Raw genomic sequence first — 15,202 nt, 5'->3', positions numbered from 1 at the left:
ACAGAGGGATTAAGTAATTGCCTGCTGTTAGACAGCGGGTATTTTGGGGAGCTGAGAGTCAAAGGCAGGACTCCTGAATTTTATTCAATTCAAGAAATATCAGGGGACTTCCCTGGTGGTCCAGGGGTTAAGAATCTGCCTGCCAGTGCAGAGGACATAGGTTCATAACTGGTCTGGGAAGATTCCACGTGCCTCAGTAGCCACAGCTACTGAGCCCATGTGCCTAGGGCCCATGCCCTGCAACAAGGGAAGCTACTGCAAGGAGAAGCCTGGGCACCACAACTAGAGAGGAGCCCCTGCGTGCTGCAACTAGAGAAAGCCTATGCGTAGCAGCAAAGACCCAGTGCCGCCCAAAATAAATAAATTTTAAAAATCACAAAGAAATGTCAGAGGTTACCTTCCAGAGTAAGGTCTTCTTTAGCAGCGACAGGAGTTATGGGTGGAAAAGACACAACCCTTGTCCTCAGTGGAGAGCAGAAGATAAAACTAGGTGAGGTGCAACAAGGTGTCATGAGGGGTACAGACATGGGATAGATTAAGGGGGTCACTGAGAGGTGGCCTTGACTGCTGCAGGTGGGCTCACAGTGGGGTGTGAAGGCAGTAGCCCCAGGTGTGAATTTCAGGATGAGCGAGATGTCAGTAGGAGGTGCCGGGGGCCAGCCCTAAGGCAGAGAAGCAAGGAAAACTTGAGTGTGTTGGTCAGGACCACACAGCTGCCCATATTTTGATACAGATAAAGCCCTCCGAACAAAGGAAGCCCAGCATCACTGCTGTTGTCGTTATTATTGTCCTTGTTGACAGAGCTGGAGGCTGATGCCTTGACTTAAGACTTTTTTTTCTCACACTGACAAGAGAGTGAGATCCATCTGGGCAGGAAGACAGTCATCTTCTTGCAGGTGTCCGAGTTTGCTGGGTGGGAAAACCCTTTTTATTGAATTTACTAGATCTTAGAGACTTATGGAAGATTTTTAATGTTGTGGTGACATGAACACTGAGCTATATTTGAGGGAAAATTTTCCATAGGATATGCTGGGTACTGAGATAGGTTTACTAATCTTTCTTCCTAGTCCCTTTGTGTGTGTGAGTTGCTCAGTCGTGTCCGACTCTTTGCGACCCCATGGACTGTAGCCCACCAGGTCTTTTTATATTTGTATTAAAAAGAGCTTACAATCATGCTGATTGTTATCTGCTAATCTAATTAGAGACAGTGTCACCTGCCTTCTTGGACTCCTAGTGAGTTCTGAGCGGCTCTCCACACCCCACCCCTCCCCTGGCAGCTTTCCTGTCTGGCTTTCCTTACTTACTACAATGTCTGAATAACCCAGACCCTTCTTGGCTGTATTTTCCTGAGGGTGCAGCCTCTTTAACTCTCTGCCCTTTCGCCCCAGTCCCCTAGATCCCATCTGAAAACAGAAGGGGAAAGATGACATCTTACTTTGGTTACCATAGCAACCTTCACCTGCCTTGCTGCTCCCTTTAGAAGAGGCATCCTTCTGTGAAGTTATTTTGCATATAATTACTTGGCTCCACTGGAGGCTTGGGGCTTCCTTTAAGCTTCTTAGAGCCAGGATGAGAGGGTGATCGTCTGCCTCTGTCCTGGTCTCAGGAATACCTCTTCCACAGCGGGGCAGGCATCAGTCTGGGAACAGAGCTGCCGGTTCCCCTTTCTGTCTTTTTGATTTTAAGAAAAAGGCCGTCAGAAATGGTGAATCTGTGACATTATACATTTTTAGAATGAGTTTTACTGAAATTAATCCATCATACTTCTAGACTACCACTCAGTTAAGAAGACCATGCTTGATTTCTTCACTTGGTCCCAAGTAAAGAGACGGAGAACCTCCGTCCATCCACCCTGTGCCCCAGAGGCTGACCCAGGTACTTCACATCCCAGCTCCCTTGCTCTCTGGTTTCCAGTTGAGTTTCGCCAAGGCAAGATGCCGGTGGGTCAGAGAAAGAGCAAGATGGGAACACTGACTCCCCCCACACCCTGTCTGTGGTGGCGCTGAGGACTGGCTGTACCCCCAAACCAAAGGTCTGCTGGGTGCTCCTTCCACTCAGCCCTCTGCATCCTGGTTCTGGAAACCACTCCGCTCGTCTCCCCTCTTACTGCCTAGGAATGGCGCTAGCCCAGGCTTTTGCACTCTCTTTCGTGGTTTCCCTAGAGCCTGCCCACACCTTTGTCAGCACTCCTTTATCAAACTCTTTTCAAATTCTTGAGCATGCCATCTGTTTTCTGCTGGGGCCTTGACTGATAAGATGATAGAACCTCTTCTCTTTTGGGTGAGTGCTTTGTTTCAACAAATATCTGGTTTATTGTAGGGTATTCTTTATAGAAACAGATTTTCTGGTCTTTAAGAGCAACCTTCTCATCCTCCTGTGTATGCTCAGTTGCTCAGTTGTGTCTGACTCTTTTGCGACCCCATGGACTGTAACCCACCATGCTTCTCTGTCCATGGGACTTCCCAGGCAAGAATTACTGGCGTGGGTTGTCATTTCCTTCTCCAGAGGATCTTCTCGAGCGAGGGACTGAACTTGCATCTCCTGTGTCTCCTGCATTGGCAGGCAGTTTTTGTTTTTTTTTTTTTTTACCACTATAGACCTGGGAAGCCCCCTTACCCTTGTACCCTTCATTAAAGGCAATGTTTCCTTCCCTAACTCTTTTCCTTTGCTGAAAGCCTGTTTGGAACACATTTTCTGGATGATGTCAATAAGGGCTGCAGAAATGGAATACAAAATTCCATTAACTGCCTGTCCCATCTGACCCTGGGCAAATGTGATGGTTTTCCTTCCCTTTTTGTTTTGTCCATTGGAAAAATATAAAGAAAAAAAAAAAAGAAAAGAAAAATATACAGAATTTGCAGGTGGTCTTGAGAGACCATGGACATTAAAACCCTGAAGGTGTAAAGATGGGTGGGTTTGTAGTCCTGGATTCTGCTGTTGAATCCAATGCAAAAGGAGATGGTGGCAACAGCTTGCTTTTTAAAAAAACTTCATAAAAAATGTATAAGAAGCTGCTTCCTTGGGGACTTGAATTAATTGAATTATTGTCCTGTGGAAGCTTCACGTGGAACAGTGGTCCCGGAAGGTGTCCTAAAGGGAGCCAGGAGTGAGGAATGTGGATAATTTCTTTTGAAAAACCACGAGTTGAACACTGCGTGCTCCTCGTTCTTTTAAGACTGATCCCAAATGGGATCAAGAATAGCATGAGGTTCACACAGCTCAGTGGGTGTGAAGATTCTGCGACTGAATTAAATAGGCTCCATTATATTTCAGAAAGAGCTCGAATGGGTTTCTCTGGAGCACAGCCTAAGAATATCCTGTCTCTCCTTTGTAGCCCAGGATGGCTGGGATGGTTTGTTGTTGCTAATATTATACTTCAACCTCTCTATAAGATGGACAAAAATGAGCACAAGGCCTACCTTATCCCCTAGAGGCTCTAACTAGGCATCAAAAGGACCTTACCCATAAGGCCAGGCAAAAGCTGAAAGCTGATGATACATCATAAAATGATTATCCTTATTTATGTAAGTTGTTTTCTAATAAGCTTATTTTGTCCCAGGTATCATTAAAGACCATTTAACTTTAGAGCTAAAGGGATTTTGAACACTGTAAAACTTATATGTCGAGGTTTCTTTTTTAAATTTTAAAAAAATTTGTTTGATGTGTTTTATGTTTTGATTTTTTTGGCCATGAGGCGTGTGGGATCTTAGCTCTCCTACTAGGAATTGAACCTTGCATTGGAAGGTGGTCTTAACCCCTGGATCTCCAGGGAAGTCCCTAGGTTGAAGTTTTTATTCTTTACAAAAATTGAATTGGATTTATTTACCCTTATCTTTGGGGCTTCCCAGGTGATGCTAGTGGTAAAGAACCCACCTGCCAGTGCAGGAGATGTAAGAGGCATGAGTTCAGTCTCTGGGTCAGTAAGATCCCCTGGTCGAGGGCATGGCAACCCACTCCAGTATTCTGGCCTGGAAATTCCCATGGACAGAGGAGCCTATGATCCTTGGGTCGCAAAGAGTCAGACACGACTGAAGCGATATAGTACGCACAAACCCTTATATTCAACTGAAAAATAGCTGTAAGCATGTCTTTCTAGTATTTATTAATGCAACATTGCATTCTTAGTTTTGATCACTAGTATTCAAGCTGACATGATCATCTTTAACTTCTTTCAAAGTAACATATCTCCCCTAATCCATTTACTTGTTTTACCATGAAAACTGATTTTAAAGTCAGATAAATTATTCATTAATCATTTCCATTTATCCTATTTCCTGAATGTAGCCTTCTCAGCTGGCTATAACATGGAACCAAGGCACACTTTTTCCTATTCATTGCCCTTGTTGCAAAAAGCTTTACTTTCCTGTTCTTAATTTAAAAAAGGAGATGAGTCGAATCCTTAATATTCTTTTGTCTAAGGCAAAATAAACTTAAGGGTTTCCTTTTGAGTATGTTTTACTCATTTTACTCCCTTGGTAAATAATTATTTCCTTTTTTTTTTTTTAAGTCCTTGCTTTCTAGTTTGAATAAACTGGAAGACAAAAAATTTAGGCAGGTTTGTTATGAGCATCAGATAAAGGCTTCAGCCCTGAAGAAAATATTTGTTGAAGGTCATATATAAGGTCTCCTTTCTTGAGCACCTTTAAGCCTGAAGAAAAACAGAAACTCTTTTCTTGTGTATTTTCTTCCAGTCATGTGTGTGCGCTTAGTCGCTCAGTCGTGTCCAACTCTTTGTGACCCTCTGGACTGTAGCCTGCCAAGCTCCTCTGTCTATGAGGTTCTCCAGGCAAGTATAGTGGAGTGGATTGCCATTTCCTTCTCTAGGGGATCTTTCCAACTAGGGATCAAATGCAGGTCTCCTGCATTGCAGGTGGATTCTTTACAGTCTGAACCACCAGGGAAACCCTCTTCCAGTCATGAAAAGATAAAATTGTCAAGGTGAGGAACGACCTTCAAAAGAAGTGTCAGTCAGACACCTCCCTGGTCCTTGTGCTAGCTTACGGTGAACGGTGTTGGATTCATGATCTTCGAGGAAGAAGGTCTAACTTCAGGACCAGCGACCAGGCTTGCTCACTCAAGAGCTTTTGTAAAGCAAAGTTTTATTAAAATGACAAGGGACAGAGAAAGCTTTTGACATAGACCTCATAAGGGGGACGGAGAACCCCCCTTGCTAGTGTTAGCAAGCTGTTTTAAATCTGTTAAAAAGCCATTAATCAGATAAAAGAGACCCCTCAAGGCTGACAGAGTTTCACCAGGCCCCTCTCCCACAGTATGCATTTTTTAAAAAGTAATTTACTTATTTTAATTGGAGGCTAATTACTTTACAGTACTGTAGTGGTTTTTGTGATATGTTCACATGAATCCACCATGGGTGTACATGTGTCCCCCATCCTGAACCCCTTCCCGCCTCCCTCCCCATTCCATCCCTCAGGGTCGTCCCAGTGCACCAGCCCTGAGCACCCTGCCTCATGCATCGAACCTGGACTGGCGACCTGTTTCACATATGGTAATATACATGTTTCAATGCTATTCTCTCAAATCATCCCACCCTTGCCCTCTCCCAGAGTCCAAAAGTCTGTTCTTTACATCTGTGTCTCTTTTGCTGTATTGGCATATAGGGTCATCGTTACCATCTTTCTAAATTCCGTATATATGTATTATTATACTGTATTGGTGTTTTTCTTTTGACTTACTTCACTCTGTGTAATGGGCTCCAGTTTCATCCACCTCTTTAGAACTGATTCAAATGCATTCTTTTTAATAGCTGAGTAATATTCCATTGAGTATATGTACCACAGCTTTCTTATCCATTCATCTGCTGATAGACATCTAGGTTGCTTCCATGCCCTAGCTATTGTAAACAGTGCTGTGATGAACACTGGGGTACACGTGTCTCTCAATTCTGGACAATATGCATTTTTGAGATAGGATGGCATGAGGTGTGTCATCCCCCAGCCATATGAGTACTGGTTTGTTGAGCTATTATTAGCCCAAAGTTTGAGAAAAGAAAAAAAGTTAGTCTTAGGTGGAACCATTTTGAAGAAAGGCAAATTCCAAAGCAAACACATAGTTTCATTAACATAGCTTAAGAAAAGCATTTCCATAAAGAAACCTCCTTTTAATTTTGTATGGAGAAGGAAAAAAAAAAATCTGACACTAGTAGTTTGTTTCCTCCTGCCGCTTAAGGGAAAGATAAAAAATGTCTGACGCTTGCAGCCTATTTCCTCCGTTTGGAGACCCCTGGCCATCCTACTGTTACCCTCTCACTTGGATTTTCTCCGTGACACCCCACGAGATAGATGAGGATTCTCTGTGGGGCTTATTCATTGGCTGTTGCTGGGATTGGGTGCTCACTTAGACATGAGGCAAGACATTTCTGTTGTAACCTGAATTGTTCAAAGATCCATGGCTCCTTTTATTAAATTGAATTCTTTCCCTCTGGTTTGACTTCTACTTTCTTAGTGCCATGCACAAAAAAATAACATTTCCTCTTTCAGAGTTTCAAGGTAACTGATGTTACTCAAAAATTCTTTCCTGCGCTTTCCCGTGCTGTGCCTCCCTGAGATCCTGTTTCTCAGAGGACATGACTTTTGACCCCTCAGTAAGATGGAATAATTTCCGTTGGAAAAATCTCCAGTTTTTCTGTCCTGAGTAGTACCCGGAATCGAAAGTGTTGATTTCTCCATGTTGAGAGAACTCAAAATGATATTATCAGAACTGCCCTGGTGGTCTAGTGGTTGGGAGTCCGTCCGCCTGCCAGTAGAGGGGACATGGGTTCGATCCCTGGTCTGGAAAAATCCTACATGCCGTGGGGCAGCTAAGCCTGTGGACCAGTTACTGAGCCCGCGTGCCTAGAGCCCAGCTTCCACAACAAGAGAAGCCACCACAATGAGAAGCCTGTGCACCACAGCGAAGAATAGCCCCCACTCGCCACAACTAGAGAAAGTCAACTGCAGCAACAAAGCAACCCAGTGTGGCCAAAATGAAGTATACATAAATAAAAAATTCAAAAAGTGGTATTATAACCCCACCACCCCTTCCAAGATGGCGTTAGCCTTTTTCATAGATCAGACATCACACTCTTAATCGGGTGATTTTACTTGACAGTGAAGCCAGCGTGAGCATCTCAATGGATACTTATTTTTATTTTTCTTGCCCTGCTGCTTTCATGGGCTTATTTGTGATTTCCCTTTCCTTCTATATCCAGTTTAAGACTTTCTAGATCAGAACTCGTATGGGCAAAATGCATGGCTCTCCAGTCTCATGAGCTATGCCCCATTCCTAGAAAGGTGGGGTTTTTTAGGATTCTATAATTCAGAAATCTGCCTCTCATGCTTATTGATAACACTGTGACAATGATATCCAACAGAATCAGATGTCTCTCTGAGTTCTCTTCCCTGGTATATATTAATTATACCATATTTTTTTCATTTATTTTTATTAGTTGAAGGCTAATTACTTTACAATGGGGATCAGGGTGGGGAACACATGTTAATTATGCCATATTTTTTAAAAAATGTTAGGAATGAAAAGTAGGAGTTTTAGAAAGATTAATTCCTTGGGTAGAAACCCAATAATGTCTAGACCATCTAAGTTTATTGGAGAGAGAGGCTATATTCACTTATGTATGCCACAAATATTTATTCAGTTGCTACTTTGATGTTCAACAGGTATCTTAAGTGTCCAGTGGCTCGTCTTCATGGTAGGAACCATACTGTCTTCATTTCAGGACTCAATGTCTATTTGATAAGTTCTGTCATGTTATGGGAGGATCTTGGATGAAATCATTTTCACATTATAGCGAAGTAATGAAATCATTGAAGACTTGTCTTTCTCCAGGTTTCCTCTTCCAGTGAAATGAATGGAATTCAATCACTTATATTCTCATTGTTACTCTTCAATAAACAGTTCTTTTTGCTATTGGTGGTGTTTGGGGGATGGGCAGGGTTTTTTTTTTTTTTAATTTTTTAATTACTTGCTTTTGCCTTATAAATATCTTTCCTTTCTAATGGCTCTCCAACCACACTATAGCAAATATTCAGGGACATCCCTACTTGTTTCTCATTTTAGTGACATGAGCTTCACATCATGGACATTCGCTAAAGTCTGAAGCTTGTATACACCCTTAATGGTGATAGGTGGCTGCCTCTGTAGTGCCAGCTCCTCTGCTGCCGATGACCTATGTATAGGAAGAAATAACTTTAATCCACGTGTTATTTCGGAGGTTTCAAAAGACATCCACTTGCTTCCTCTCATTTGCTGTTCACAGTAGACAAGGCCACGCTTTTTCTCCATTCTACTAACATGGAAACCACAGCCCCCAAAGCATACAGCTTACAGTGGGACCAGAACACAAGCAGACCCCTGAGGCTCTTTCCAGTATTCCATGAAGATGTTTCTTCTCTGCATCTAAAGAAGGTTTGAGGTTCTCCGGCTTTATATTTTAAAAATGAATAGCGGTTTGTCTTTTCCACAGGCATGTAATGATGGAAGCACATCCTTTCTAAATGTCAAACAACAGAAGACTGGTTAAATAAATTATGACAGATCTATACACTGGGATCCTATGTGGCTATTAAAATTAATGTTTGCAGAGAATATGTAATGATACAGGGGACTGCTTCTGGCCGTGTTGGTGTGGGATACTGAACAGCAAGCTCTCGATTTGGTTTCAAAATTATACATAACAAAAACGGTGGGTCTAAATATACCAAAATACTAGCAGAGTTTCTGGATAGTAGGATTATGCTTTACTTTTATTTTCTTTTTATATTCATCTCTAACTTTTTCATTTTTTTCTTCAGTAAACTCATGTAATCAAAAAACATACATGTTATCTTAATTATACTCCACAGATTTTTAATTTTAGCTAGAGGAATTCTTTGAGTGTTTCTTGTTACATCTCATTTTTAAAATTACATTGGAAATGAATGGGTTAATCTTTATAGTAGTTTGTACATTTGAAATGAATAATGAATTATTAGTATATATGTATGTGTGTGTATATTTTTTTAAATTTTAATTGGAGAACAGTTGCTTAACGATGTTATGTTGATTTCTTCTGTACAACATAATGAGTCATCCATAAGTACACCTGTTAAGTATACCCCACCCCTTCCCACCCAGTGTATATATTTTCAGTTGGTCATTGTAATGCATTTGCTGATCTATTATCTCCTGACAGCGAGTCCTTTTCCCATAATTCATTAATTCAGTCAAACATCTTTTTGAGGGCTTTCTAGATGTACTAGCCTGAAGATACCTTGGGTGAAGGCTGTTCAGTCTCTGCTCTCAAGAAATACCAGCCTGGTTGGAGAGACAGTAATCAGAGTGTAGAATGAGCCGTGAGAGGGCTCCACTGGTACTTAGGGCCTGCAGAGGAAGGATGCTAAATTCACGGGTGCTGGGGGAGGTCAGGGAGCCCTCTCGGAAGAGACGCCTTTTGAGCTGAAAGCAGCTGTTCTCTTTTGGATGACCAATCTCAGATTAGAAATAATGACAACATAAGTAAATCTTCTTAAGCTGTGTAGGCAATTGTGGCTGGAGTTCTTTTTAATTACCAGCATCCCCCTTTCTGTTTATGTGAGTTTGCTAAAGGTTAGTAGCAATACCAAAACATAATAGTTTTCCTTTGCAGTGATCACAGTAATGTGCTTTTATAGTATTTCCTAGTATTATGCATATCCTTTTATGAGTGACTTAAATAATGACTTGATCACTTGTGTTCATTCCTATTTCATTCCTCAGCCTCTTCCTACTTGGCTGAGGCAGGCAGAGAGAGGTTTTTGTTCCTGTTTTATAAGTATAAATGGAGTCATAGAATGATCAATTGACTTCTCCAAATTATAAGGTGAGCAGGTAATGGAACTGGAAAGAGAAACCAGAGTTTCTTTGTTCAGAGCTCTGACTTTAAAAATATTTCCCCTTGTAAGTAGGATAGGTTGTTTGCCAAAAATGCGTTCACCTTTTAAATCTTTACTGAAAGTAATGAGCTTAAAATAAAGTCTCATGAAGGTAATCGTATTGTTACAGCTTAGAACAGAAGTTAAGGCTATTTGAGTAGATTAAAATGAGTCCTGAGTGAGGCTTAATATTTGGTCTATTTAATTAATTTGTTCAGCAGTGGATTTTAATTTTCTTTGAAAAAAAGAATAATTGAAACATTCTCAGACCCTTTTGAGAACATTATGGGATCCATTGAGATTAGTTTAAAAAATGTTAACTAAGAAGGACAGACTAAAAAACGAGATCAAGATTGACAATATTTATATTTCATGATACTGGATGATTATAACTTTATTATCAGAAGATTTTCTTTTGATCCACTGATGTGAATACAGCAGACCCTTGAACAACACGGGTTGGAACTGTACAGGTCCACTTATTTTTTTTCACTAAATATGTACTATAGGGTCTGGGGTTGGTTGAATCTACAGATGTGAAATTCTGTACAAGGAGAACTGACTGTAAAGGTACACCTGAATTTTCTACTGTATGGTTGGTTGATGCCCCCCCCACACCACCCTTGTTCAAGGTTAACCTGTAAAACTGTCTGAATGTTCTTAGTAATTATTTTTACTGTTAAAATAATTGTGTTGTTCAGTTGCTCAGTCTTGTTAGTACTCTAATAATAAATGAAAGTTAATATGCATATTACACTGTAATATATTACAGATATTCAGAAAATATCTGAAGCAACAGTATAAATGAATATGAAGGGAAATAAACACTTTAAAGTATTTTGTTGATTTTTTCCTTCTAATTAAAAATATTCATGTATTTTGGATTCATTATGGAATAAAATAAAGCTTAAATCATGTATCATATTTTTATTGAAAATAAGTATTTGATTAATTTAAATACAGAAAATGTTGCATTAATTGGGGTTTTGAGAAATTTAGAATATAGGAATAGTTCTATTATATTTTATACAGAATGACAGTTTTATTTTCCACAATTGTAGTGATCTGATTTTTGAATTATTATTTCAAATTCTTTAATTTTTGGCTCCTGTTCCTAACCAACTCTAAGATTTTATCTGTAATGCATCTTTTATATTGCCATCAAGCACTGGGTTGCCATTTGGACTTTTTTCCTAGGAAAAATGAAAACAAAAAACAACCTCATCACAATACTATAGAGTTCAAAAAAGATATAAGTGCGTGCTCAGTTATGTCTGACTCTGCGATCCCATGGGCTGTAGCCCACCAGGCTCCCCTGTCCATTGAATTTTCCAGGCCAAGCATACTGAAGTGAGTTGCTATTTCCTCCTCCAGGGGATCTTCCCAACCCAGGGATTGAACGCGAGTCTCCTGCACTGGCAGGCAGATTCTTTACCACTGTGCCATGAGATATAGAAACCCATATTTGTCTGGGGATCTAGAATTTGTGTCTTAACTAAACTGGGTGAGGATGGAGTGACACTTTGCAGTACTGCCTTCCCGTATTTCACCCTGAGGTTCTGCATTGCTGGGACAGGGGAAAATAGAGGCCGATTCTGCAGCTACATCGTAACTGCCAGGCAGTCATACCTGGGTACCCATGGGCCAGTTATTTCACCTTTAATTAGTGATGTTTGGACAGAATATGATGACAGGCATGAAAATAGATCCAAAATAAAAATGTAGATAGCTGTCATTGAAGTATGCAGGAAGGCTGAAAAAATCTACTGGATTATGTATCAAAAATTGGGAAAACTCTCCCAACCTGCTGCAGTTGGGTAAAATTTTGAGTGTAAGGGGTGCTGAGATAATAGAATGAGGATGGAGCACAAATAGATGAGATTAAAACTGGAAAGCTTCATATTTGGGATGCTGAGGGAGAACAACCTGTATACCACGGATCAGTTAGGATCGTACTGATTTTTTTTTTTTAATTTGTGTGTTTATTTTACTTTAGCTTTACTGGGTCTTCGTTGCTGTGCGAGGGCTTTCTTAGTTGTGGTGAGCAGGGCCTGCTGTCTCATTGTGGTGGCTTCTCTGGTTGCAGAGCTTGGGCGCTGGAGTGCATGGGCTCAGCAGTTACGGCAAGTGGGTTTAGTTGCCCCTCGGCGTGTGGAATCTTCCTGGACCAGGGATCAAACCCAAGTCCCCTGTGTTGGCCGTTAGATTCTCAACCACTGGACCTCCAGGGAAGCCCAGGACTGATTTTTTAAGATCTGGTGTTCACAAATGTCTTAACATAATTATCCTAGGCAGAAGAGGGTATCTGTGAGTGCGTGTTTATGTGTGTGTGTGTGTATCCCATTAGAGTTATCCTGATCAGGATTCAGGTGGTCATGAAATAGACTGTACTTCCTTAAATGTAGACTTGTACTAATTTTGATCTGCTTCATTTCTGTGGTATTGGAGAGTGAATTCTAGTGTGCCAAACTCCCTGAATTTGAAGCCTGGTCATGCCATTTTCTCATGGACCCTGTCAAAGTAACTTAATTGTTCCTCCGTTTTCCACTCTGTAAAATGGGGATATATGGGTACCAACCTCACAGACTGTGGTGGAGAGTCAGTAGGTCAGTTAAGGCATGTAAATCATTTAGAATAATTCCTGGAATTCAAGAAATGATAAGCATTAGTAGTTATGGTTGTGGTATTGTATTCATCATGTAATTTATCAAAGCAGTTTGTGATTTGCATTTTTGTTTTGAGTCCATTTGACTCTCCTAAGGAAGCAAGGCTCAGGGAACCTAGGTAGTTTTCCTAGGTCTCCAGTCCAGTAAACACTGGACATCTGGGCTAGTATCTCTCGCCTCAAATTCCAATCCTGTTCAAGTGGGGCTTTTTTCCATAGCAGGGACTGGATTCTTGCCCAGAAACAAATTTGTCTGGGAAGTTGTAACTTAGAGATCAAGGGGAAAATATGAAGAGCCCCAGCCTCTTCTCCTAATCATACTCTGCTCTGCCCCAGACACTCCAGCTATAAGGGATCAAATCCTATTCTAACTCGCGCCCATCTCTGTGTCCTCAGGAATGAGGGGAGATTCCTACTTCATTGGGATGAGGAGCCTGGGGCAGCAGGGCCACATCCCGGAAGATGGAGGACTCTTCTTGCTCTGCTGCATAGACAGAGACTGGGCCGTGACTCAGAGTTTCACGGAGGAGGCCTTCCAAGCCATCACGGACTTCACCGACCTCCCCAACTCACTCTTTGCGTGTAACGTCCACCAGTCGGTGTTTGAAGGGGACGAGAGCAAGGTAAGAAGACCTTCTGCTCCTGAAATCGAAGGAAACGCAGTATCAGTCCCTCAATGCTCCTGTTGCTCCCCTATGGTTGAGGTTTGGAAGTTTTTGAAAATGCTTACTTGGTGTGCCTCTTGGCATGCATAGCAAGAGCAGAAAAGTCTGTTCTATTATCAGTTGATGTTGAAGGTACCCATGACAAGACTCTATGAGAGATTCCATTGAATCAGATCTCATTGTCTGCAACTCAGAGGTCTGTCCAACAGCGAAAAAAAAAAAAAGATTTTAGAAATAGTGTTTGCAGGAGATACACCCTTTGTTTAGGAAGCAGATGTTGTTAAAAAAAAAAAAAAGTTTTAGTTTCCCATATTATTCTGCCCCAGGCTTAATTTGCCTTTCCCCGAAGCCAAGCCCTCTTTCACCCCTGCTCTTCTTGCAGTTTGATGGCTTCTTAGATTGGCTTCTTAAATTGGGCCCCAAGTCTTGCAGCATTTATTAGAAAGGGAAATTGGTTGGCCGTCTGAGTCTTACTTTGCTTGCTGATACCACAGTAGGTAGAATTGTTTTGGGTGTGTTGTAAGAATTTGCTTGAAAATGCGTAACCCTTTGATTTGAAATAATTAGGGAATGAGATTGTTTATGAACAGGCATTTTTTAGAAAGTGAAGCTTCTGTTTTAAGAGCAAATTTGATTCAGTGGAGGTATTCTTGGGAGTCAGGATAAATATTCCTTTCAGAAGTCTTTGTAAAGTTCACTTGGGTTTTCTCTGACCTTTTAAGAGAGTCTGAATGGATCAAAACTTATCTTGTGAATGTGGAATTCTAGTTGTAAATATCTACTTTTAGGCTATGTTGTAAATCATGGCCAATATTTTGGGGGGAGGAAAGGGTCTTTTTTTCTGAATTAAAGTATGGTTCTGCGTTAGATTAAGGGTAGGATTTATGATTGCTGTTTCATAAACTTGAGCTGTTTTCCAACTGCTGAAGTCCAATCTCTGTTGCCTGAACACAGTTACTGGAAGTTTTTGTTCTGGATTTTTATTGGTTTTGTAAGCAATCCTGATAGCTCAGAGAATTAAGAATTATTTCAAGCCATATAAAGATAGTTTTATAATGATATTATTTTATAGTTGAGCAGTTGAAATGATGAGCTAAAAACAGCCTGAAGTCCAAGGAATTATATGTGATTAGAATATCCAGAGCTATAATCACCAGACTATTTGAAGTAAGAAAATGGCATATATCCTCTTTGAAAGAAACTACAAATTTTGCTCTTGACTTATAACCAGGTTATAACACAGATCATAGTTTATTCAGAGCAGGTCATCCCCCCCTGAAATCTACCTGACATTAACTATGAAACAAAGTTCTGTATTTTCTTGTTCCATCATCTATTTAAGTATCAACAATCATAAGGATTTTCCTTAGAGGTTTAATGAGGGTTTTGACTCTTTCCTGATAAAATATTTCTTGATTGGTTGAAACAAAAAAGATTTAGGAGAGAGTCAATCTCATTCAAAGGCTCAAGAATGGCTGATCGAACCAGAATTGGTTACATAGAAAGATGGAGGCTTGGGGACAGTTCCCGGGAATCTGCCCACATCTATTTTGATATTCTGATCTGTGATTGAATAATAGATTACTAAATATTCTCATTTAATTTGTATATGAAGTTGGTACACCACAGTTTAACAAATAGGATTGGGCTTTAAAATGACCTTGCTAAAATATTGAGGTGAAATCAATATGATATATTTCCAAGGAATAAGTTTCAAATGATGTAGCTCACATTTTTATAGTTAAGGAGGCGAATTTTCTAATTGGCCAACGTCTACTTAATTAAACTTACTAAATGAGACAGGAAGTCTTCCACTTTGCTGCAATTTTTATAGCCCCTATTCATGAGGAGTCTCTGGGACGTCAAATAATCTGATCCAGATTCAGTTTTTGTTTAATTATATGATCAGAGTTTGGGGTGACAAAGCAAGATAATCAGATACCAAATAAATGGATAATAGAGGCATGATC

The 15,202-nt window shown here is 40.5% G+C and overlaps 1 protein-coding gene across 1 annotated transcript in view; it reads left to right on the top strand.

The window, feature by feature from the left end:
- RCAN2 (regulator of calcineurin 2) overlaps positions 1 to 15,202 on the top strand; it is a 268,922-nt gene that overhangs the window by 32,604 nt on the left and 221,116 nt on the right. The window contains exon 2 of the mRNA XM_065912961.1: positions 12,964 to 13,190. Coding sequence (XP_065769033.1) covers positions 12,966 to 13,190 — 225 coding nt within the window. The 5' untranslated portion in view covers positions 12,964 to 12,965. The remainder of the gene's footprint in view (positions 1 to 12,963; positions 13,191 to 15,202) is intronic.

Source organism: Muntiacus reevesi, chromosome 20 (genome assembly GCF_963930625.1).
Source record: "Muntiacus reevesi chromosome 20, mMunRee1.1, whole genome shotgun sequence".
NCBI classification, from domain to species: domain Eukaryota; kingdom Metazoa; phylum Chordata; class Mammalia; order Artiodactyla; family Cervidae; genus Muntiacus; species Muntiacus reevesi.
The sequence above is the reverse complement of the archived record's forward strand: the minus strand, read 5'-3'. Positions and strand labels throughout refer to the sequence as shown.